This window comes from Microtus oregoni, unplaced genomic scaffold, assembly GCF_018167655.1.
Source record: "Microtus oregoni isolate MIOR12 unplaced genomic scaffold, Mior012 000015F_ref0000493, whole genome shotgun sequence".
NCBI classification, from domain to species: domain Eukaryota; kingdom Metazoa; phylum Chordata; class Mammalia; order Rodentia; family Cricetidae; genus Microtus; species Microtus oregoni.
The window spans coordinates 42,971,502-42,988,386 of NW_024543074.1; the positions used below are offsets into that span (position 1 = coordinate 42,971,502).

The window sequence follows — 16,885 nt, forward strand, 5'->3', positions numbered from 1 at the left end:
ACCCAGCACTTCCAGCAAAGCCATGACTCTTAGTCCTACCCAAACATTTCTGCTTCCTGACTAAGCGTCCAAGTCTGTGAGCCTAAGGGGCCATTCTCGTTCAAACTCCCCATCACTGTTAGATGTCAAGGTCCCCAGTAATTGTGACTCATAAAAATTCTGGCAACTGCCCATCTTTGTGGAATTGTGCCATGCCAAGGACAAGCATGTGAGAGGGTTCTTCACTAAGAGTGTTAGTCGTATCCCTCACCGCTATGACAAAAATATGTGGTCAAAGCAATAGGAGTAAGGAAAGGCTTGTTTAGTTCGCAGCTTAGAAAGGGCTGCAATCCACAGTGGCAGGAAGACATGAGACCAGGTGTGTGAGGCGGCTAGTCACACTGCATCCAGAGATGAATGCTGGGGCTCTGCTTACACTCTTTTTTTTTAACTCAATTTTTGCCCCCCAGTCTACAGGCTGGTGCTGCCCACATTCAGGGTGGGTTTCTCCTCTCCAGTTAGACCTCTCTGGAAATGCTCTCACAGATACTCACAGAGGGTCGTCCCTTGGGTGCCTCTAAACCCAGCCAAGATGAAAACAGAGACGAACCTTCACACAGAATGTCCTTTTCTTCTCCTTCTCAGCACCATCCCCCTGCTCCCGTTCCATAAACATGGTTCGCTCTGCCAACACAGCTGTTTAGGGGAGCATTGATGAGTCTGAAGTTCCAACCAAGAACCCCAGATTTCCTGAGACAGACAATCAGAACCACTTGGGGGGGAAAAAAAAGACCGCTACAATCTTGTGACATCAGACACTGACAAACATCAAAGTCTTAAAACCCGGGAGTAAGAGAATAACAACAGACAGTCGGCTCTTATAAAAGCAGAATCACGGGGAAATCTTAGACTCTGAGGGAGATTCCATCTTTCCACACCCGTGTTGGGAGATGATCCTACGCCCTCCATTTTGTGTGTGCCTTTAGCTGTGTATTTAACCCTAGAGTTAGCATCATTGAAATCTTTGCCCAGTGGGCTACAGCATCACAGTAGAGCCTAGACAGTTCTTGTACAGACTGAAATTTGCCTCCCTCAGACATCCCATAATGCTTTCCTGATCACAAGTAATAAAATCCTTGTTTCCTCTACCAGCCACATTTGTACTGGTGCTTCCTGTAGAAGCCATCTCACTTCACAGGACACCCTTAAGTTAGGAGAAGCTTTCTAACTTTGCAAAACAGACTCGGTGTAGAATTGTGGGTCCCTGATTCAGGGATGAAAATTCTGCCTTCCCCAGCAATTCTGAAAGAAGACTCGGGGGTGCAACCATCTAGGACACAGAGCCCAGTTCATCCCTGTTCTCAGGACCTGATAACTGCACCCCTTCTTTTTAGAGGGAGACCCCTTGGGTCAGTTTGGCATCAGTCAAGTTGGGGATGAATGGAGGATCTCCTCAAAGAAGACTCTGGACCGAGAGCACATAGCCAAGTATCTACTCAGAATCACAGCGTCAGATGGCAAGTTCCAGACTTCAGTCCCTGTAGAGGTCTTCGTCCTGGACATCAATGATAACAGCCCACAGTGCTCACAGGTGAGCCCTGGGAATGTTGTCAGGGGAGGTAGAGGCAAGGAAGGTTGGGAGAAGTTAGGAGAATAGAGACAAAGTTTTGCTGATAGTGCAGTTCACAGCTTTAATCCCAGGATTCAGGAGGCAGAGGCAGGTGGATCTGTGAGTTTGAGGCCAGATTGGTTTACAGAGAGAGTTCCAGGACAGCCAGGGCTACACGAAGTCCTGTCTTGAAAAACCACACACACACATGCACACACACACACACACACACACACACACACACACACACGGAGTACAAGCTTTCATTGGCTATCCCTGTCCATGCCTGCCTTGGCATCTTCTGAGCAGACCTTAGGCTGGTGTCCATAGGCAGCAATCACTTTGGGCAACTCTTTGCTTCTAGCCATATCAATACAGCAAACTCTTCAGGAATCATGGTGCGAATCAGTCTCTTTACATATCATACAAAGGCCACTTTTGTGCAACACAAACCCAGAGGTGGAGTGACAATACATCTTCCTGTCACCAAGCTTGACAACCTAAGTTTGATCCCCAGGACCCACATGGTGCAGGGAGAGAACCAACTCACGAAACTTGTCTTTTGACCTCTCTATATAAGCTATGGCACACACATGAATATACATATGTATGCACATACAAATCAATGCAATAAAACAGCCAGAGATTTTTCCCTTTATGTCTATTTTTTAAAACAATAACTAGTTTTTAACTTTCAAGAGAATTTCCAAAACTATAAACATTTTAATTTTAGAACATCTCAACTACAAATGATTTGTGTCTAGTGAAAATCTAGCCAATACACACATCAGTGCACACTTATACATACAGATACACATCTGCACAGCTGGTCAGCCACAACTCCTCCACACACCGACAAATACCTGCACAAATGAACTCATGTCCACATAAGCACATACCTACCTAGCTGCCACATTTGCTCACCATATTTGCAAATGTGTACATATGTATTTCATGCAACTATACCCATGCATATACTTGCGTGCATGCACACTTCCACCTGCTTGTGTCCGCAAATGCACATATAGTGCCGTGCAGCAAACATGAATGTGTATACCCTGTCTCTTTTCCTTCTTTCCTCTCTTTTGTCACATAGAAGAGAGCTTGGGAGATTTGTAAGCTGGGATCCCATATGAGCTCATGTTGAGTGGTCTCAAAAAGACAGCTTCGTTCTTGGGGACAAAGGTGGCCATTGTTTTTCTCTTTCCCATTTGATCATGCTTAGGACCTCCCTCTTCTTCTGTGCTGGAAGAGGCTAGGGTCAGGCTCAGTCTAGCCTTTCCCAGGTGGCCCATAATGTCATCAAAGCCAAGGGAGGGAGAACTGAAAACTGGTCCCACACAGTCTAGGTGGGCACGATGTGTCCATTCAGAGAATGCCCAGAGCCTGTGCTCACCTGCATCCCGAGTGGTGCAAAGGAGGATGCCAAGCAGACACCAAGTTCTCAGGGGCTCCAGTTGTTTCCCAGTTCCCAGCCACTGTGTGTCCTGCAGGGGATGGAGGGAAGGGCGAGGCAGTGGTAGAGCCACTGAGGTCCACCTTAAAGACCAGTGGTCTGTCCTGGGAATATGAGCAGGTAGGTGAACTTGGCAGCCTGGGATAACAACAGAGGCAGGGATGGAGGTTGGCAGAGTTTGACTTGAGACTCTGCATCATCGACTGCCAGACCTGCCTCAGCCATCCCTCCTCACTGACGACCCATGACCCCTCCAAGTGGGCTGTGGTGGGTCCTTCCGGCCCTGGGCATTGACTTCGCAATGGTGGCTGCTTGTAGGCCATATTCTGACTTCTTATTAAGTTTTTGTTTTATTATTGTTTGTTTGTTTGTTTGTTTGGTGTGTGTGTGTGTGTGTGTGTGTGTGTGTGTGTGTGTGTGTGTAAGGGCCAGAGATCATCAATGTTGGGTGTCTTTCCTTGGTCGGTTTCCATCTTTATTTTTGGAGACAGGGTCTCTCAGTGAACCTGAAGTTCATTGATTCAACCAAGCTACCCAGCTTAGGGCCAATGACCCTCAGGGATCTACCTACTTCTAACGCCCCTCGCCAGTGCTAAGACTGCAGGAGCTCTCCTTTCTACTTTTGATGTCGGTTCTATGGCTCCAACTCAGATCTTCTGCTTTGTGACAGGTACTTTACCCACTGAGCCATTGTCTCAGCTCTCTCTTCTAGCTTTAAAAATAATGACATTATCATTGTGTTTGTGTGTCTGATGCAGGGGCAGGTAGGAGGATGCTCACGTGGAGGCCAGAAGGCAGCTTTGTGAGCCATTTCTCTCCTTTCGCCTTCATATGGGCTCCAGGGACAAAGCTCAGGTTTTAGGATTGTACGGCAGTCCCATTGCCCACTGGGACATCTTTTCAGGCCTCTGGCTTTTAAATCTCCATTTTCCTTGTATATCTCTTTAAAACAAACAAACAAATCAGGGAGTCATATAGCCCAGGCTGGCCTCAAATCCACTATGAAGTCAAAAAATGAACTTGAACTCCTGACCCTACTGTCTCTGCTTCCTCAGTACTGGGATTACACAACAATCCCCTCCGCCTGGTGTCTCTATGTGACCCCCACCTCACTTTCCCTCATTGCTTCCTTCTCTGTCTCCCCTGACTCTGTCTGTTTTCACTTGAGTCATCTCTCTGCCCACCTCCTTCCCTCACTCCTCACCTCTGGATCTAACGCTTCAGATGCCTCATGCCAACCTTTCTGTCCTCAGCTTCTCTACACTGGCAGAGTCCGTGAAGACGTCACTCCTGGACACTTCATCTTGAAAGTTTCTGCCATAGATGCAGACATGGACACCAATGCTCAGATCACATACTCTCTGCATGGACCCGGGGCCCAGGAATTCAAGCTGGACCCTCACACAGGTAAGCCTTAGAGATGCTGAATGAAGCCAAGACTCTGTGCCTGTGCCATGGTAGGCTCCAAAGCAGAAATTCACTCACCCACTTGCCCACCCACCCGCAGATACCAGCAACTGGGGACATAAGGAAAGGATGGATAAGTTCACATTCAGCTTTTTATCATCCAGAGGGAAAGGTGATTGCTGTCCTGCTGCTGTGGGAAACAGGTGGCTGGTGGCAGCCAGGCACAGGAACCAGCTGCCATTCTTCGGCTTCAATCCATAGCTCCAAAGATGACTCAGAGATTCCTGAGCAGGGAAGGGTAGGTGGTGGGAGGGTGGGAGGTGGCAGAGAGAGATGTGTCCCAGGAAGCCGTCTGGGTGGATCAGACACCACATTGTGCTTCCTGCCCCCTGCCCAGCATGTAAAGTGATTCGGGAAGCTTGTCTTTTGCGGCCGCTGTTTGCTCAGCTGCAGCACTGCCCATGAGGACTTAAAAGAAAAACCAACTGGGCTTTTTTTCCAGGCTATGAAATTGATGCATGCTCAGTTACAGATTAAAAACCACTGCAGGTATCCCGCAGGATACCACAGGAGTCAGAAAGCCCACATGATAAGGCCTCACCAAAGCCCACTCAGTGTGCAGGCGGCCGGCCGGCCTTCCCACGCACCTCCCCAATCTCTCTGCCACTGTTCCTCTGATGTTCTCCCCTTAGTGACAGCCTGCGGGGGTTTGCAAGGAAGACTGTAAAGTTGTCTTCAGTCATTCCTGGTTACATACTACATCTGTTTCATTTCTGTTGCTGTGATAAAATACCCCAACACCAAGAAACGTAAGGGAGGCAGGGTTTATTATTTCAGCTCGCAATCCCATATTACAGTCCGTTATTGTGGGAGCTTCAAATAGCTAGTCACAGCACATCTACAGTCAAAAGCAACAAGAACTGTATGCATGCATGATCATTTGTGTTCAGCTGGCTTTCCCTACTCTCTTACGTAGTTCAGGAGCCCTGCCTAGGGAATGGTGCCTCCCACAGTAGGCTCGGTCTTCCCACATCAGTTAACTTAGGACAGTCCCTCACAGACACTCCCATAGGTAAACCTATGTGGACAGCCCCTCATTGAGATGCTCTTCTCAACCGTGATCCCAGGTTGTGTCACACTGACAATTAAAACTAACCATCACATATTGCTTTCCTATATGGCTAAACCATAACATATTAATCAATTTCTATTTGAAAAGCACATACGGTGATTTAAATATGCCATTATTATAAACAATACCTCAGAGGACATCTTTACACATGTATTTGCTTTTTGTTTTTTTGTGAGAGTGTCTTAGAAAAGTTATAACTGTTCTGGAATTCACTGTTCAGACCATGCTGGACTCTAACTCACAGAGATCTGCCTATCTCTAGGATTAAAAGCATGTGTCACCACATGAACATATACATCATATATTTTTAGCATTGGGTTAATTATTCTGTTTTATACACACACACACACACACACACACACACACACACACACACAAATTCATTCCTACAAGTAAAATTTTGTTTTTGTTTCCCAAGAAAGGGGTTCTCTGTGTAGTCCTGGCTGTCCTGACTCCTGAGTGCTGGAACTAAAGGTGTGCACCACCATACCTAACACAAATGAAATTTTGGGCCAAATTTTTTAGAACATTTTCTATGTTCTAAAGTTGCCTAATTGGCCTCTCAAAATGTGCTTCTTTGTATCTTATTTCTGGTGGCCTTAGATAGGTGATGATGGTCGTGGAGTATTGTGGGAGAATTAGATTGTGGGTGCTAGGGCTTCTTCCCTGCAGCATGAACACAGACCAGCTTCACTCTGCTGTGCTAGAAACTGTGGCTAGGACCGTCACTGTAATGTGCATGTGTGTCCTCTAGAAGGCGCTCAACCTCTGTCATTTCTCCTGGCAGGAGAGCTGACCACATTCACAGCCCTGGACCGGGAAAAGAAGGATATATACAACCTGGTTGCTAAGGCAACAGATGGAGGGGGCCAATCATGCCAGGCAGATGTGACTCTCCACATTGAGGATGTGAATGACAACGCCCCAAGGTTCTTCCCCAGCCACTGCACAGTGGCTGTCTTTGACAACACCACAGTTAAGACCCCGGTGGCTGTGGTCTTTGCCCGGGACCCTGACCAGGGTAAGTATGTGAAGGACTGGTGGCCACCTGCACTACGGAAGCATTCTCTGTGTCCTCTGGGAAAGGTATAGACTAAGACCCCTTGATGAGTCTGTGACTACTCCAGGGTGGAAAAGATCTGTAGACAGCTACACACCTGGAACTGTGGCAAGTGGCTTTAGTGGCATCTGAGACAGGCACAAAGGATTATAGACAGTTTCCCTTCTGCCACTTAGATCCTCAGAACCTTCCTGTTACCACCAACGCCCAAAAGCACTATTTTCTCAAGGTCATTTTGAATATAGTTAATCAGAAATCTGCAAGCCAATTCTTCAATTCATTAATTTACATAAGAAAGAAACTTTGAGCCGAGTCCATTATACTTATTAAAGTCCTTTAATCAAACAGTAAAGATGAACTGTTTACACAATTTTCCTTTATTTTAGGTATGCTAAGCAAGCTGCCTACCACTGTATCAGTACCTTTTCTGCTGCTGTGACAAAAGTACCTGACAAAAACAGCTTCAGGAAGCGAGAGTTCACTTTGATGATTTGAGAAGAAATAGGTCCACCTTGGCCATAGGACTTGAGGTGGCTTGTCATACTGTGTCCACATTCAGGAAGCAGAGAGCAGACAGGAAGTAGGGCCCGGTTATCAAGCCTCAAGTTTTGCCTTCAATGACCTACTTCCTCTAGTGAACTCTACCTCCTAAAGGTTATACAGTCTTTCAAAACAGCTCTACACGCTGGGTACCAAGTGTTCAAACACGTGAACCTATGGGAGCACAGTTCACACTCAAACCACAGCCACTAAGCTGTAGCCTCAGCCCTAAGAGTCTACATTTTTATTTCAATAACTTTGTTTTCATTCTTTGCCATGTGATATCTGCAAGGTCTTCTAGTGTGCTTTTGATTGATGTTTTTGAATATCATGGACTAGGTGGTTCAGGGCTAGAGAGATACTTGTAATCCCAGTGCTGGGCAGGGGGAGACAGGAGGATATTTGGGATTTGCTGGTCAACTGGCCTAGCTGAATAAGTGAATCCCACACCAGTGGGAGACCCTGTCTCAGAAAAGATGGCTTCTGAGAAATGACACCTTAAGATGATGTCTAGCTTCCATATGCACGTGCACATACATGCACCCCTGCACACACAGAAATATGCACACACCAAAAAAGAAAATAGAAGCTTATCTGACTTACAGTTATAGAGGTTGGAAAGTCCAAGAATGTAGTACCAGCATCTGGGGAGGGTTTTCAGTTATATGACAATACAACAGAAGACATTGCAGGGAGACCAGTGACAACTATGGTATCTTGGCTTAGTCTTCTGCTTCTTGTGAAGCCACTAATGCCATCCTGGTAGCCACACCTTTATGACCTCATCTAGTCTCAGTGACTTCCCGACATCATCCACACACGAATTAGGGACCGAGTTTTCAATACATGAACGGTGAAGGTCACATTCAAACCAAGGCACACAGTGAATTAGATCCATCATTGTGTTTTTGTCCCACACCTGTACCAGTTATAGCATCTACCATCCTGAAACATTCTAATTTGATCCATTTTTCTAAGTCAAATTTTATCATTGATAATCTGGGTAGGCTAAAACATGCCCTAACAGTCCCAGTAGCCAGTTAAGATGATAGCGATAAAAGCAGAACCATACCCCTCCAGCAATGTAAACTGAACACATCCTAGATCTTAGCTTGGCATTGCAGGAGGCAAGAGAGCGTATTCTAGGGAGGGTGAACTATCAATCCAAAGACAGAGAAGCCGGAGCTGGGAAACCTTCACCCATGTTCATGATGGAGGTGGACATGTATGCGTGGGCACATGTGCACATGTGTGCATGTATGTGTGGAGGCTGGAAGTCAACATCAGGCATCATGCCCTGTGTGCCATCCACTTTGTTTTCGGATACAGGGGCCCTTCATTGGCATGGAGTTAGTCAGTCAGACTAGGGTGACTCTCCAGCAGGCCCCAGAGATCCGTCAGTCTCTTCCTCCCTGGTGCTAGGATCAAGGCACGCCTCACCATGCTTGCTTTTGGCGTGCATTCCGGGGATCAAACTCAGGTCCTCACGCTGGGGTGACAAGCACTTTGTCAAACAAGCCACCCATCCAGCCCTGTTTTCTTAACCTTTTATTAATTATAGGCTCACAGAAAGTTGCCAACTAGTTTATGAATAAGCTGTCATCCTCCCAAGATTTTTTTTAATTTTTTAAAAATTATTTATTTATTTATTTATTTATTTATTTATTTATTTTGGTGAGGGCTTGGAGCTGCTGACTGAGATTCTCACTCTTGACATGCCCCGAGTACACTAGCTTTTAGGAGCCTCTCCAAAGTCCTGCCTTGGATATCTTCAGTGTAACTCTCAGCCCTGGTCTCCACAGGTACCAATGCCCAGGTGATGTACTCACTGACGGACTCTGCTGATGGCCAGTTCTCCATTGATGCTACTTCGGGGGTGATTCGTCTGGAGAAGCCTCTGCAGGTCAGATCAAACTCAGCTCTGGAGCTCACAGTCCAGGCCTCAGACCTAGGCATCCCAATACCACTCTCCACCTTGGGCACTGTCACAGTCTCCGTGGTGGGCCTGGAAGACTACCTTCCCATCTTCCTGAATGCGGAGCACAGCACGCAGGTGCCAGAGGATGCTGTGATAGACACGGAGATACTGCAGCTGGCTACCCTCACACGCCCGGGCTCAGAGAAGACTGGTTACCGCATCACGGGTGGGAATGAGCAGGGGAAGTTCCGACTGGATGCTCACACAGGTGAGATGGGCCAGAGCCTGCTCAACCCTTCATTAGTGGAGTATATTAGTTTTTCATGTACAAGGAACATCTGTCCACACAGCCTTCCCATCCCTGCAACTGGATCCTTTGATTATATATACACTGCCCACATTTCTCCATAGACCCATAAGCTGGGCCCTTTTTACATGTGGGCCTCGCTTACCTGAGAGGGTCATTATTCCGTCATAGCTTCACTTAGTACTCTGTCTGTGATCCTCCGTGATCCATCAACCCATCTGGTGGTGGCTTCCTGGTCTCAGCATAGCCCAAGAGGCTTGGCATGCCTCACTTCTTCCCTGAACCAAACACTTGCTAAAATCAAGTTCTCAAGTAGTGTGGGACTCGCTGCCTATCTTAAAACCACCCTCTCTCTGCCCAGCCAAGTTCTTGACACCCCTGGATTTTCCACTATGATCATGAGGAAATGCAGAATATGGAAACTATCTATTTTCTCCTCCTAGCTATGGAGCCAGAGTCAAACCCAAGGGGACCCATGGAAGGACCCCACTGCATCTCATGCAGAGTCCTCCCAGGCACCCCAATGCACAGAACCTAGCTCCCAATCCCTCAAAACTCTGCCCTATGGTTCCAGCTGCCTCTCCTCCATCACTTCTTCTCTCCTCAGGCATCCTATATGTCAACGGGAACCTGGACTATGAGACAACTCCCAAGTACTTCCTGTCTATTGAATGCAGCCGGAAGAGCTCTTCCTCCCTCAGTGATGTGACCACCATTGTGGTTAATGTCACTGATGTTAATGAACACCACCCCAGATTCACCCATGACTTGTACACTGTGAGGGTCTTAGAGAACGCTGCTGTCGGTGATGCCATCTTGACCGTAAGGAACCCTGGCTTCACTCTTTGTGGGGTATAGTTTCTGGGGTGGCTCTTGCTTCACTCCCTATAGGTCCTCAGTCATCATAAGCATGGATCATAAGCCAGCGCTCTATCATAAGCCAGCGCTCTATCATAAGTCAGCGCTCTATCATAAGCCAGCGTTCTATCATGAGTCAGTGCTCTATCATAAGCCAGCGCTCTATCATAAGCCAGCGTTCTATCATGAGTCAGTGCTCTATCATAAGCCAGCGCTCTATCATAATCCAGCATTCTATAGTACATGACTTGTGACTCCCCAGGAAAACTGTGCCACACATAAGTGTCAGGCTGATTTAGTGGGGGCACAGGATTGGTAATGTTCAATAGAAGAGCCAAAAAGAGTATGACTCCAGAGGTTCGCCCAATGCCTATGGCAGTCTATGCAGGGAGTGGCATGAAGAGCCAGTGGGTGGGAGATAGGAACAGAGGACACACCGCATTATATTTCTTTGCTTCTAAATATACAGTTGCTCCCTCCATCCATAAAACATATTCACGTTTAGTTCTTCAGGACTCCTCTCCATCTCCCTCTCCTTCTGATCTCTCCTTCTGCCTCCGTGTGCATCCTGGGCACTAAATGCAAACCAGGATTTGCCTTCCATTTCTTTGGCCATACCACTCCTTCCTGAACACACCTCCACACTTCCTTGGTCATACCCTTTCTTCCTGAACACATCTGCACAACTCCTTGGCTATACCGTTCCTTCCTGAACACACCTCCACACTTCTTTGGCCATACCCTTTCCTCTGCCTGGATGTTCTTTCTATGCCCAGACCCTCCCCCATCCTCCAGAGTTCTGTGAATTCTCTTATAACCTTCCTGGATGTCAGTCTACTCTACTCCCATGAGGACCACCGTGATGGGAATCACCCACAACACCAGCCACAACACTTTCTAAGGGTGCACCATTTTATATGTTCCTTACATTCTGGCCTCCTGGAACCAGCCCTTGTGTACCTTGTCCCTGGAGAGAATGGGCCAATAAGTGAATCCATGGTATACTGAGATCACAAGAGATACTCTTGGGTTGGGGACTACCGACTCAGTGGTAGCCACTGGGGTAGGAACATCGCCATCATGCTAGGGCTAAGATCCCTTTCTGGTCACTCTTGTGCCTGAATTTACAATCTTTCCTCTGTTACAGGTATCAGCATCTGATGACGATGGCCCTGTAAATAGTGCCATTACCTACAGCCTGGTCGGAGGGAACCAGCTTGGACATTTCACCATTAACCCAAAGAAGGGGAAGCTTCAGGTGGCCAAGGCACTGGACTGGGAACAGGTGAATCCAGGCTAAGCAGAAGCATGGCCCTATGGCAGGCCCAGAGGGTAAAGGGCAAACACACCCCATCCTGATGTCCAGAAAGTCCCTAGAGTGATTCCTCTGTGAACTTTGAGGCGAGAGGCAGGCTGACAAGGCATCAATGCAGTGATTGCTACCATGGACTGAGATCAGTTCCTGGCCTCAGGCCCTTTGCTGGATGCCTTAAGAGAATCTCACCATTTGATGCCCACAGCCATTCTAGGAAGCATGACCTGACTTTACCCTCTTCCCCAGCTCAGTCCTCTTCCCAGGGCCCCATAGTGAGGAGCTACTGGGTTGCAAACCACTCTATCTATACTATTCTGACACCTGAACTCTAGTGCTATGGGAGGCCCCTCGGAGTAGGCAATACCCCAAGGGACAGACACCAGGGGCTATATCTCTAATTCCCCGGCTGCGCATCTTGCCACAGACACCCAGCTATTCTCTGAGGCTCCGAGCCACAGACAGCGGGCAGCCCCCGTTGCATGAGGACACAGAGGTGGCTGTTGAGGTGGTTGATGTCAATGACAACCCACCCAGGTTCTTCCAGCTCAACTACAGCACCGCTGTCCAGGTAAGGGCATCCTGAACCTACCCTCCTCTTGTGTCCCTCTCAATGAGAGGAGCTTCCCGGGGATATCAGTCCACCCAACCAACTGATTTTTTTCCCTCTGCTGTCCCTAAAGGGAATACAGAGAACCAAAGTGGGCCGTGGTTAAGGGACAGAAAAGAAACAGGCCCCTTGTTAGGCTTTTACAGGACTGTTATCCTGTCTTATTTGGGGTTCACCACAGTCGTTGAAGTGGGTAGAGTCCACCTCAGAGATTTCAGACATAATGGTACATGGGGGAAGAAAGGCAGCATACTTCATGTTAACTCTCAAATGTGAATCTAGCTTTAACTATGTACATATATGTAGATTTGTGTGCATATATATTCACACGTGTAATGAAAACAGAAAGGAGACTATTTGGGAAGAAGGAAGACCAGTGAGATGGGGAAGAAGAAAGGACTAGAAGGGTAATAAGGAGGTGTATTGAAAATAAGATAAAATTATATGTGTGTGCACACACACTCACATGCTTATGTGCATATATATAATATCATAAAGAAACCCATTATTTTGTTTTCTAGCTAAAAAATTAACGATTAAAAAATAGAAGTGCCGCCACCATGCACCCATGGATTCTAAGCACTTGTAGTCTGTCGGATGTAAGGTCAGGCACTGGCCTCCTCTATAGGATAAGGGTTTGACCCTCAGTGTTTAAGAGCCCTTCTAAGACCCGGTGCTGTGCTCAGGGACATGGAGGGAAAACTACCTGGCCAGCATTCAGCCTAGGCTCAGTCTGTGGGCAAAGGAATAAAGACTGGTCCCTGGAAAGTGGGACCACAAAGGAAGGACCTGAGGGGCCATGACTTACACCACTCTCTGGCTTCCTGTCATTCTCGGTCACAGGAGAACTCCCCCATTGGCGTCAAAGTCCTGCAGCTGATCCTGGATGATCCTGACTCTCCACAGAATGGACCCCCTTACTCCTTCCGGATCACTAAGGGGAACACTGGGTCTGTGTTCCGAGTGACGCCAGATGGATGGCTAGTGACAGCTGCGGGCCTGAGCAGGAGGGCCCAGGAGTGGTATCAGCTTCACATCGAGGTGGGTGCTGGGTGAATCCGAGCTAGTGTGTGCGGTGATAGCCTTGGAGACAGGACACCTGCTGGTAGACACTCTGGTGGTGTTTGAGTGTGTGTGGACCTGGCAGTGGACTAGGGACTTCACACTGAGCCCTGCAGGAATACCTTTTCTCATCCTTGTGTGTGCACGTGTGTGTGTGTGTGTGTGTGTGTGTGCATATCTGTAAGTTTGTGTGTATTTGTGTGTCTGTATATGCATGTGTATGTGTGTCTGTATGTGCTTGTGTATATGTGTCTATGTGTCTGTGTGTATATGTGCATACATGTGCTTGACTATCCATGTGTGTACATGCATGTGGAGGCTCGAGGACATCCTTAGCATGGAATGTGAAGGGGATTGCTCCTTTACATGTGGGCGTTCCATTCTGAGTATGAAGATAAACACTGAGTAGATAAATGGGAGAGTCACACCTTAGGACTTAAGTCAATAAGGTAACAAGAGACTCAAGGCAAGGTACACACAGATATGTCACATGTGTGACATCTGAGTGGAGACCTGAGGGGGCCTGAAGGACAGTGGGCAGGAGAGCATTCCAGGCAGGAAGAGTAAGATGGACAAGGACTCAAGCTGGGTAAGAGTTAGAGTGACCCGTGATCAAAAAAGGAAGTGATGTCAGGAAGGAAATTGAAGCATAGATAAGGCTGATCAATCATAGTGAGGCAGGAGGATTGTTCATTTTATGGACGACTGATAGCTGAGGTCCAAACTGTGATATTTTGAGTGACAGAAGTGCTGACTAGTTCAACTGGCTACTCCAGCAGATATATATGCTACAGATACATGCTAATGATCAGACCTTTCACAGTTCTGGGGGCTGAAGGCCAAGATCAGAATGAAGTTGTGAGCAGACCCTGGTGAGGGACCTCTTTCTAACATGGCAGGAAGACAGCAAGCCGGTGGCAACTACTTATAAAGGCACTGATGTTCCTTTAGCCAGAGGAGTGTTACTTCCCTGTAGCCCTACCTAGTACTGGGCGGGCTGAGGCAGGAGAATTATAAGTATGAGATCAATCTGAGCAAAAACAGATTTCTAGGGCAGTCTGGGTTACATGTCTAGACCATGTGTTAAAACAAAGCAAAAGAGTTGTACACACCTATAATTTCATGACTTGGAAGGCTGAGACAGGAGGATTGGATTGTAAGTCCTGAGGCCAACCTGAGTTATAGAGCCAGATCCTGTCTTGTAAAATTAAAAAAAGGGCTTTTGTTTGTTTGTTTATTTGTTTAAAGGCACTGATCATCTTCACAAAGGCCCCACGGCTCTGCTCTTACTTCCCAAAGGCTCCACTTAGAGGCAATGGGAATTGTATTTTAACATTTGAATTTTGAATGGGCAGAAATACGAAACATTGGTGACAACTGAACCACAGCCAAGAACATTCCAAGCTAGCCTTGGCAAGCCAAGTTGAATAGGCACTCTAGTGTGTGTGTGTGTGTTTACATTTGTTTACATACTTGTTTGGCTTCCCTGGAACTGGAATTGCAGGTGGTTATGAGCCTCCCACTGTGGGTGCTGAGAACAAAGCTTGGGGCCTCCACAGGAGCAGCAAGCCCTAAACCCTGCGTTGTCTCTCCAGCCCTGATTTTCTTATATAAAGAGATCATTTCACCCTTGTTTAAAGTCTCCACAAGCTTTTCACAACTGTGACATGAGCCCCAGCCTGTGCTCCTCAGTCCATTGTGGAGCCAGCATTCCCCCCATTTGTTCCAGTGCCTTCCTGTTTAATTGGCATGCCACTTCTTGCCCACCCTGAGGGCCCTGCCACACTCCCCCGCTTCAGAGACGGCATCCCTTTTACCTGACCTAAGTCAGACCCCTCACCATCTTCTCACATCTGTTTTCTTCACTGCGTCCAAGCCGCTAGCCTCTTGCATGTTTGATCACTCACCCTGCCTGTCCAGATTAGAGCAGAGGCCCCGCCCAGAAAGTATTCATCTGGCCCAGAGAGTGAGTTCTCACTCCTGCTCCGATGTGTAGGAAAGAGAGTCCCAGAGCAGCTCTCCTTCAGCGAGGTAGCAACCGTGGAGGGGCGTGAAGACCTCTCGGAGGTGCCTGCTGACTTAGCCAGGTCTGGGCCGGAGATGGGGGGTAGAGGGCTCAGAAGGGAAGAGGCCTGGAAAGATGGGCCTGTGCTGGAGAGTTGGCTCAGTCAGCACATGCATGCACACACAAATAAGCACATACATGTGTGAGCACACACGTGGAGATTTGGTTGGAGCGATTTAGGAAGAAGCTCAGGGCCCATGAGGCTTGGGGAAGTTGAGCTGTTTTACTGTTTCCCTGTTTTCTACAAAACCTTAAGAAAATCTCTAGCGCATCCTTGGGCTTTGAAGTTGATTTTTTTTTCCAAGCATGGCAGTGTGCATCACCCGTCTCGGCGGGTGTGGGGAAGGGAGACTAGGTTGGTAGAGGGAACAGCCTCAGCTGGGTACCAACACTGTTCGTCTTACCCACAGGCCTCAGATAGTGGCCTCCCGCCCTTGTCATCTTCCACACTGGTCAGAGTACACGTGACAGAGCAGAGCCGCTACCCACCCTTCACACTCCCACTGGAGATCTTCATCACAGTGGCAGAGGAGGAATTCCAGGGTGGCATGGTAGGTAAAATCCATGCCACAGACCGAGACCCACAGGACACACTGAGCTACAGCCTGGAGCGAAAGGAAAGCCTGGGCAGGTACTTCTCAGTGGGTGCATCAGATGGTAAGATTATCGCCTCCCAAGGACTGCCTCGTGGCCGATACTCCCTCAACGTCACAGTCAGTGACGGGACCTTCACCACCACCACTGGGGTCCACGTCCACGTATGGCACATGGTGCAGGAGGCTCCTCCACAAGCCGTGTGGCTGGGCTTTCATCAGGTCAGCCCTGAAGAACTGGTGAGCGACCACTGGCGCAACCTGCAGAGATTCCTCAGCAATACCCTGGACATCAAACGAGCCAACATCCACCTGGCCAGCCTGCAGCCTGCAGAGGCCACGGCTGGCGTGGATGTGCTTCTGGTCTTTGAGGGGCATTCCGGAACCTCCTATGACCTCGAGGAGTTGGCCTCTGCCATAGTTCATTCAGCCAAAGAGATGGAACACTTGGTGGGAATTCAGATGAGGTCCGCTCTACCCGTGGTGCCATGCCAAGGGCCAAGCTGCCAAGATCAAACCTGCCGAGAGACAGTGTCCCTGGAGCCCAGGATTGGGCCGACTTACAGCACAGCCCGGCTCAGCATCCTGACACCACGACACCACCTGGGGAGGAACTGCTCCTGCAATGGTAAGGCCTGGGGCTGTGTTGCAGGGCCCTGGCTGCCGGCCTCTATGTGAACTCCCACAGAGGTTCACAAGCATGGCTATAATCAAACTAAATGCCACAGGTCAGCATAACATTGGGAGTGATGCCCCAAAATTTAGTTGTGGGACACTAACCAAGTTCTCTCCACTTTCTGGATTTTTTGTTTTGTTTTGTTTTTTGTTTTTCAAGACAGCTTTGGAGCCTATCTTGGAACTAGCTCTTGCAGACCAGCTGGTCTTGAATTCACAGAAATCCACCTGCCTCTGCCTCCCAAGTGCTGGGATTAAAGGCGCCACCACTGCCCATCAACTTTCTGGTATTTTGAAAGTAA

The 16,885-nt window shown here is 48.1% G+C and overlaps 1 protein-coding gene across 1 annotated transcript in view; it reads left to right on the forward strand.

Annotated features, from left to right (window-relative positions):
- Fat2 (FAT atypical cadherin 2) overlaps nucleotides 1–16,885 on the forward strand; it is a 61,999-nt gene that overhangs the window by 31,855 nt on the left and 13,259 nt on the right. The window contains exons 10-18 of the mRNA XM_041665178.1: nucleotides 1,374–1,570; nucleotides 4,298–4,451; nucleotides 6,371–6,604; nucleotides 8,986–9,369; nucleotides 10,016–10,230; nucleotides 11,414–11,551; nucleotides 12,006–12,149; nucleotides 13,032–13,229; nucleotides 15,726–16,536. Coding sequence (XP_041521112.1) covers nucleotides 1,374–1,570; nucleotides 4,298–4,451; nucleotides 6,371–6,604; nucleotides 8,986–9,369; nucleotides 10,016–10,230; nucleotides 11,414–11,551; nucleotides 12,006–12,149; nucleotides 13,032–13,229; nucleotides 15,726–16,536 — 2,475 coding nt within the window. The remainder of the gene's footprint in view (nucleotides 1–1,373; nucleotides 1,571–4,297; nucleotides 4,452–6,370; nucleotides 6,605–8,985; nucleotides 9,370–10,015; nucleotides 10,231–11,413; nucleotides 11,552–12,005; nucleotides 12,150–13,031; nucleotides 13,230–15,725; nucleotides 16,537–16,885) is intronic.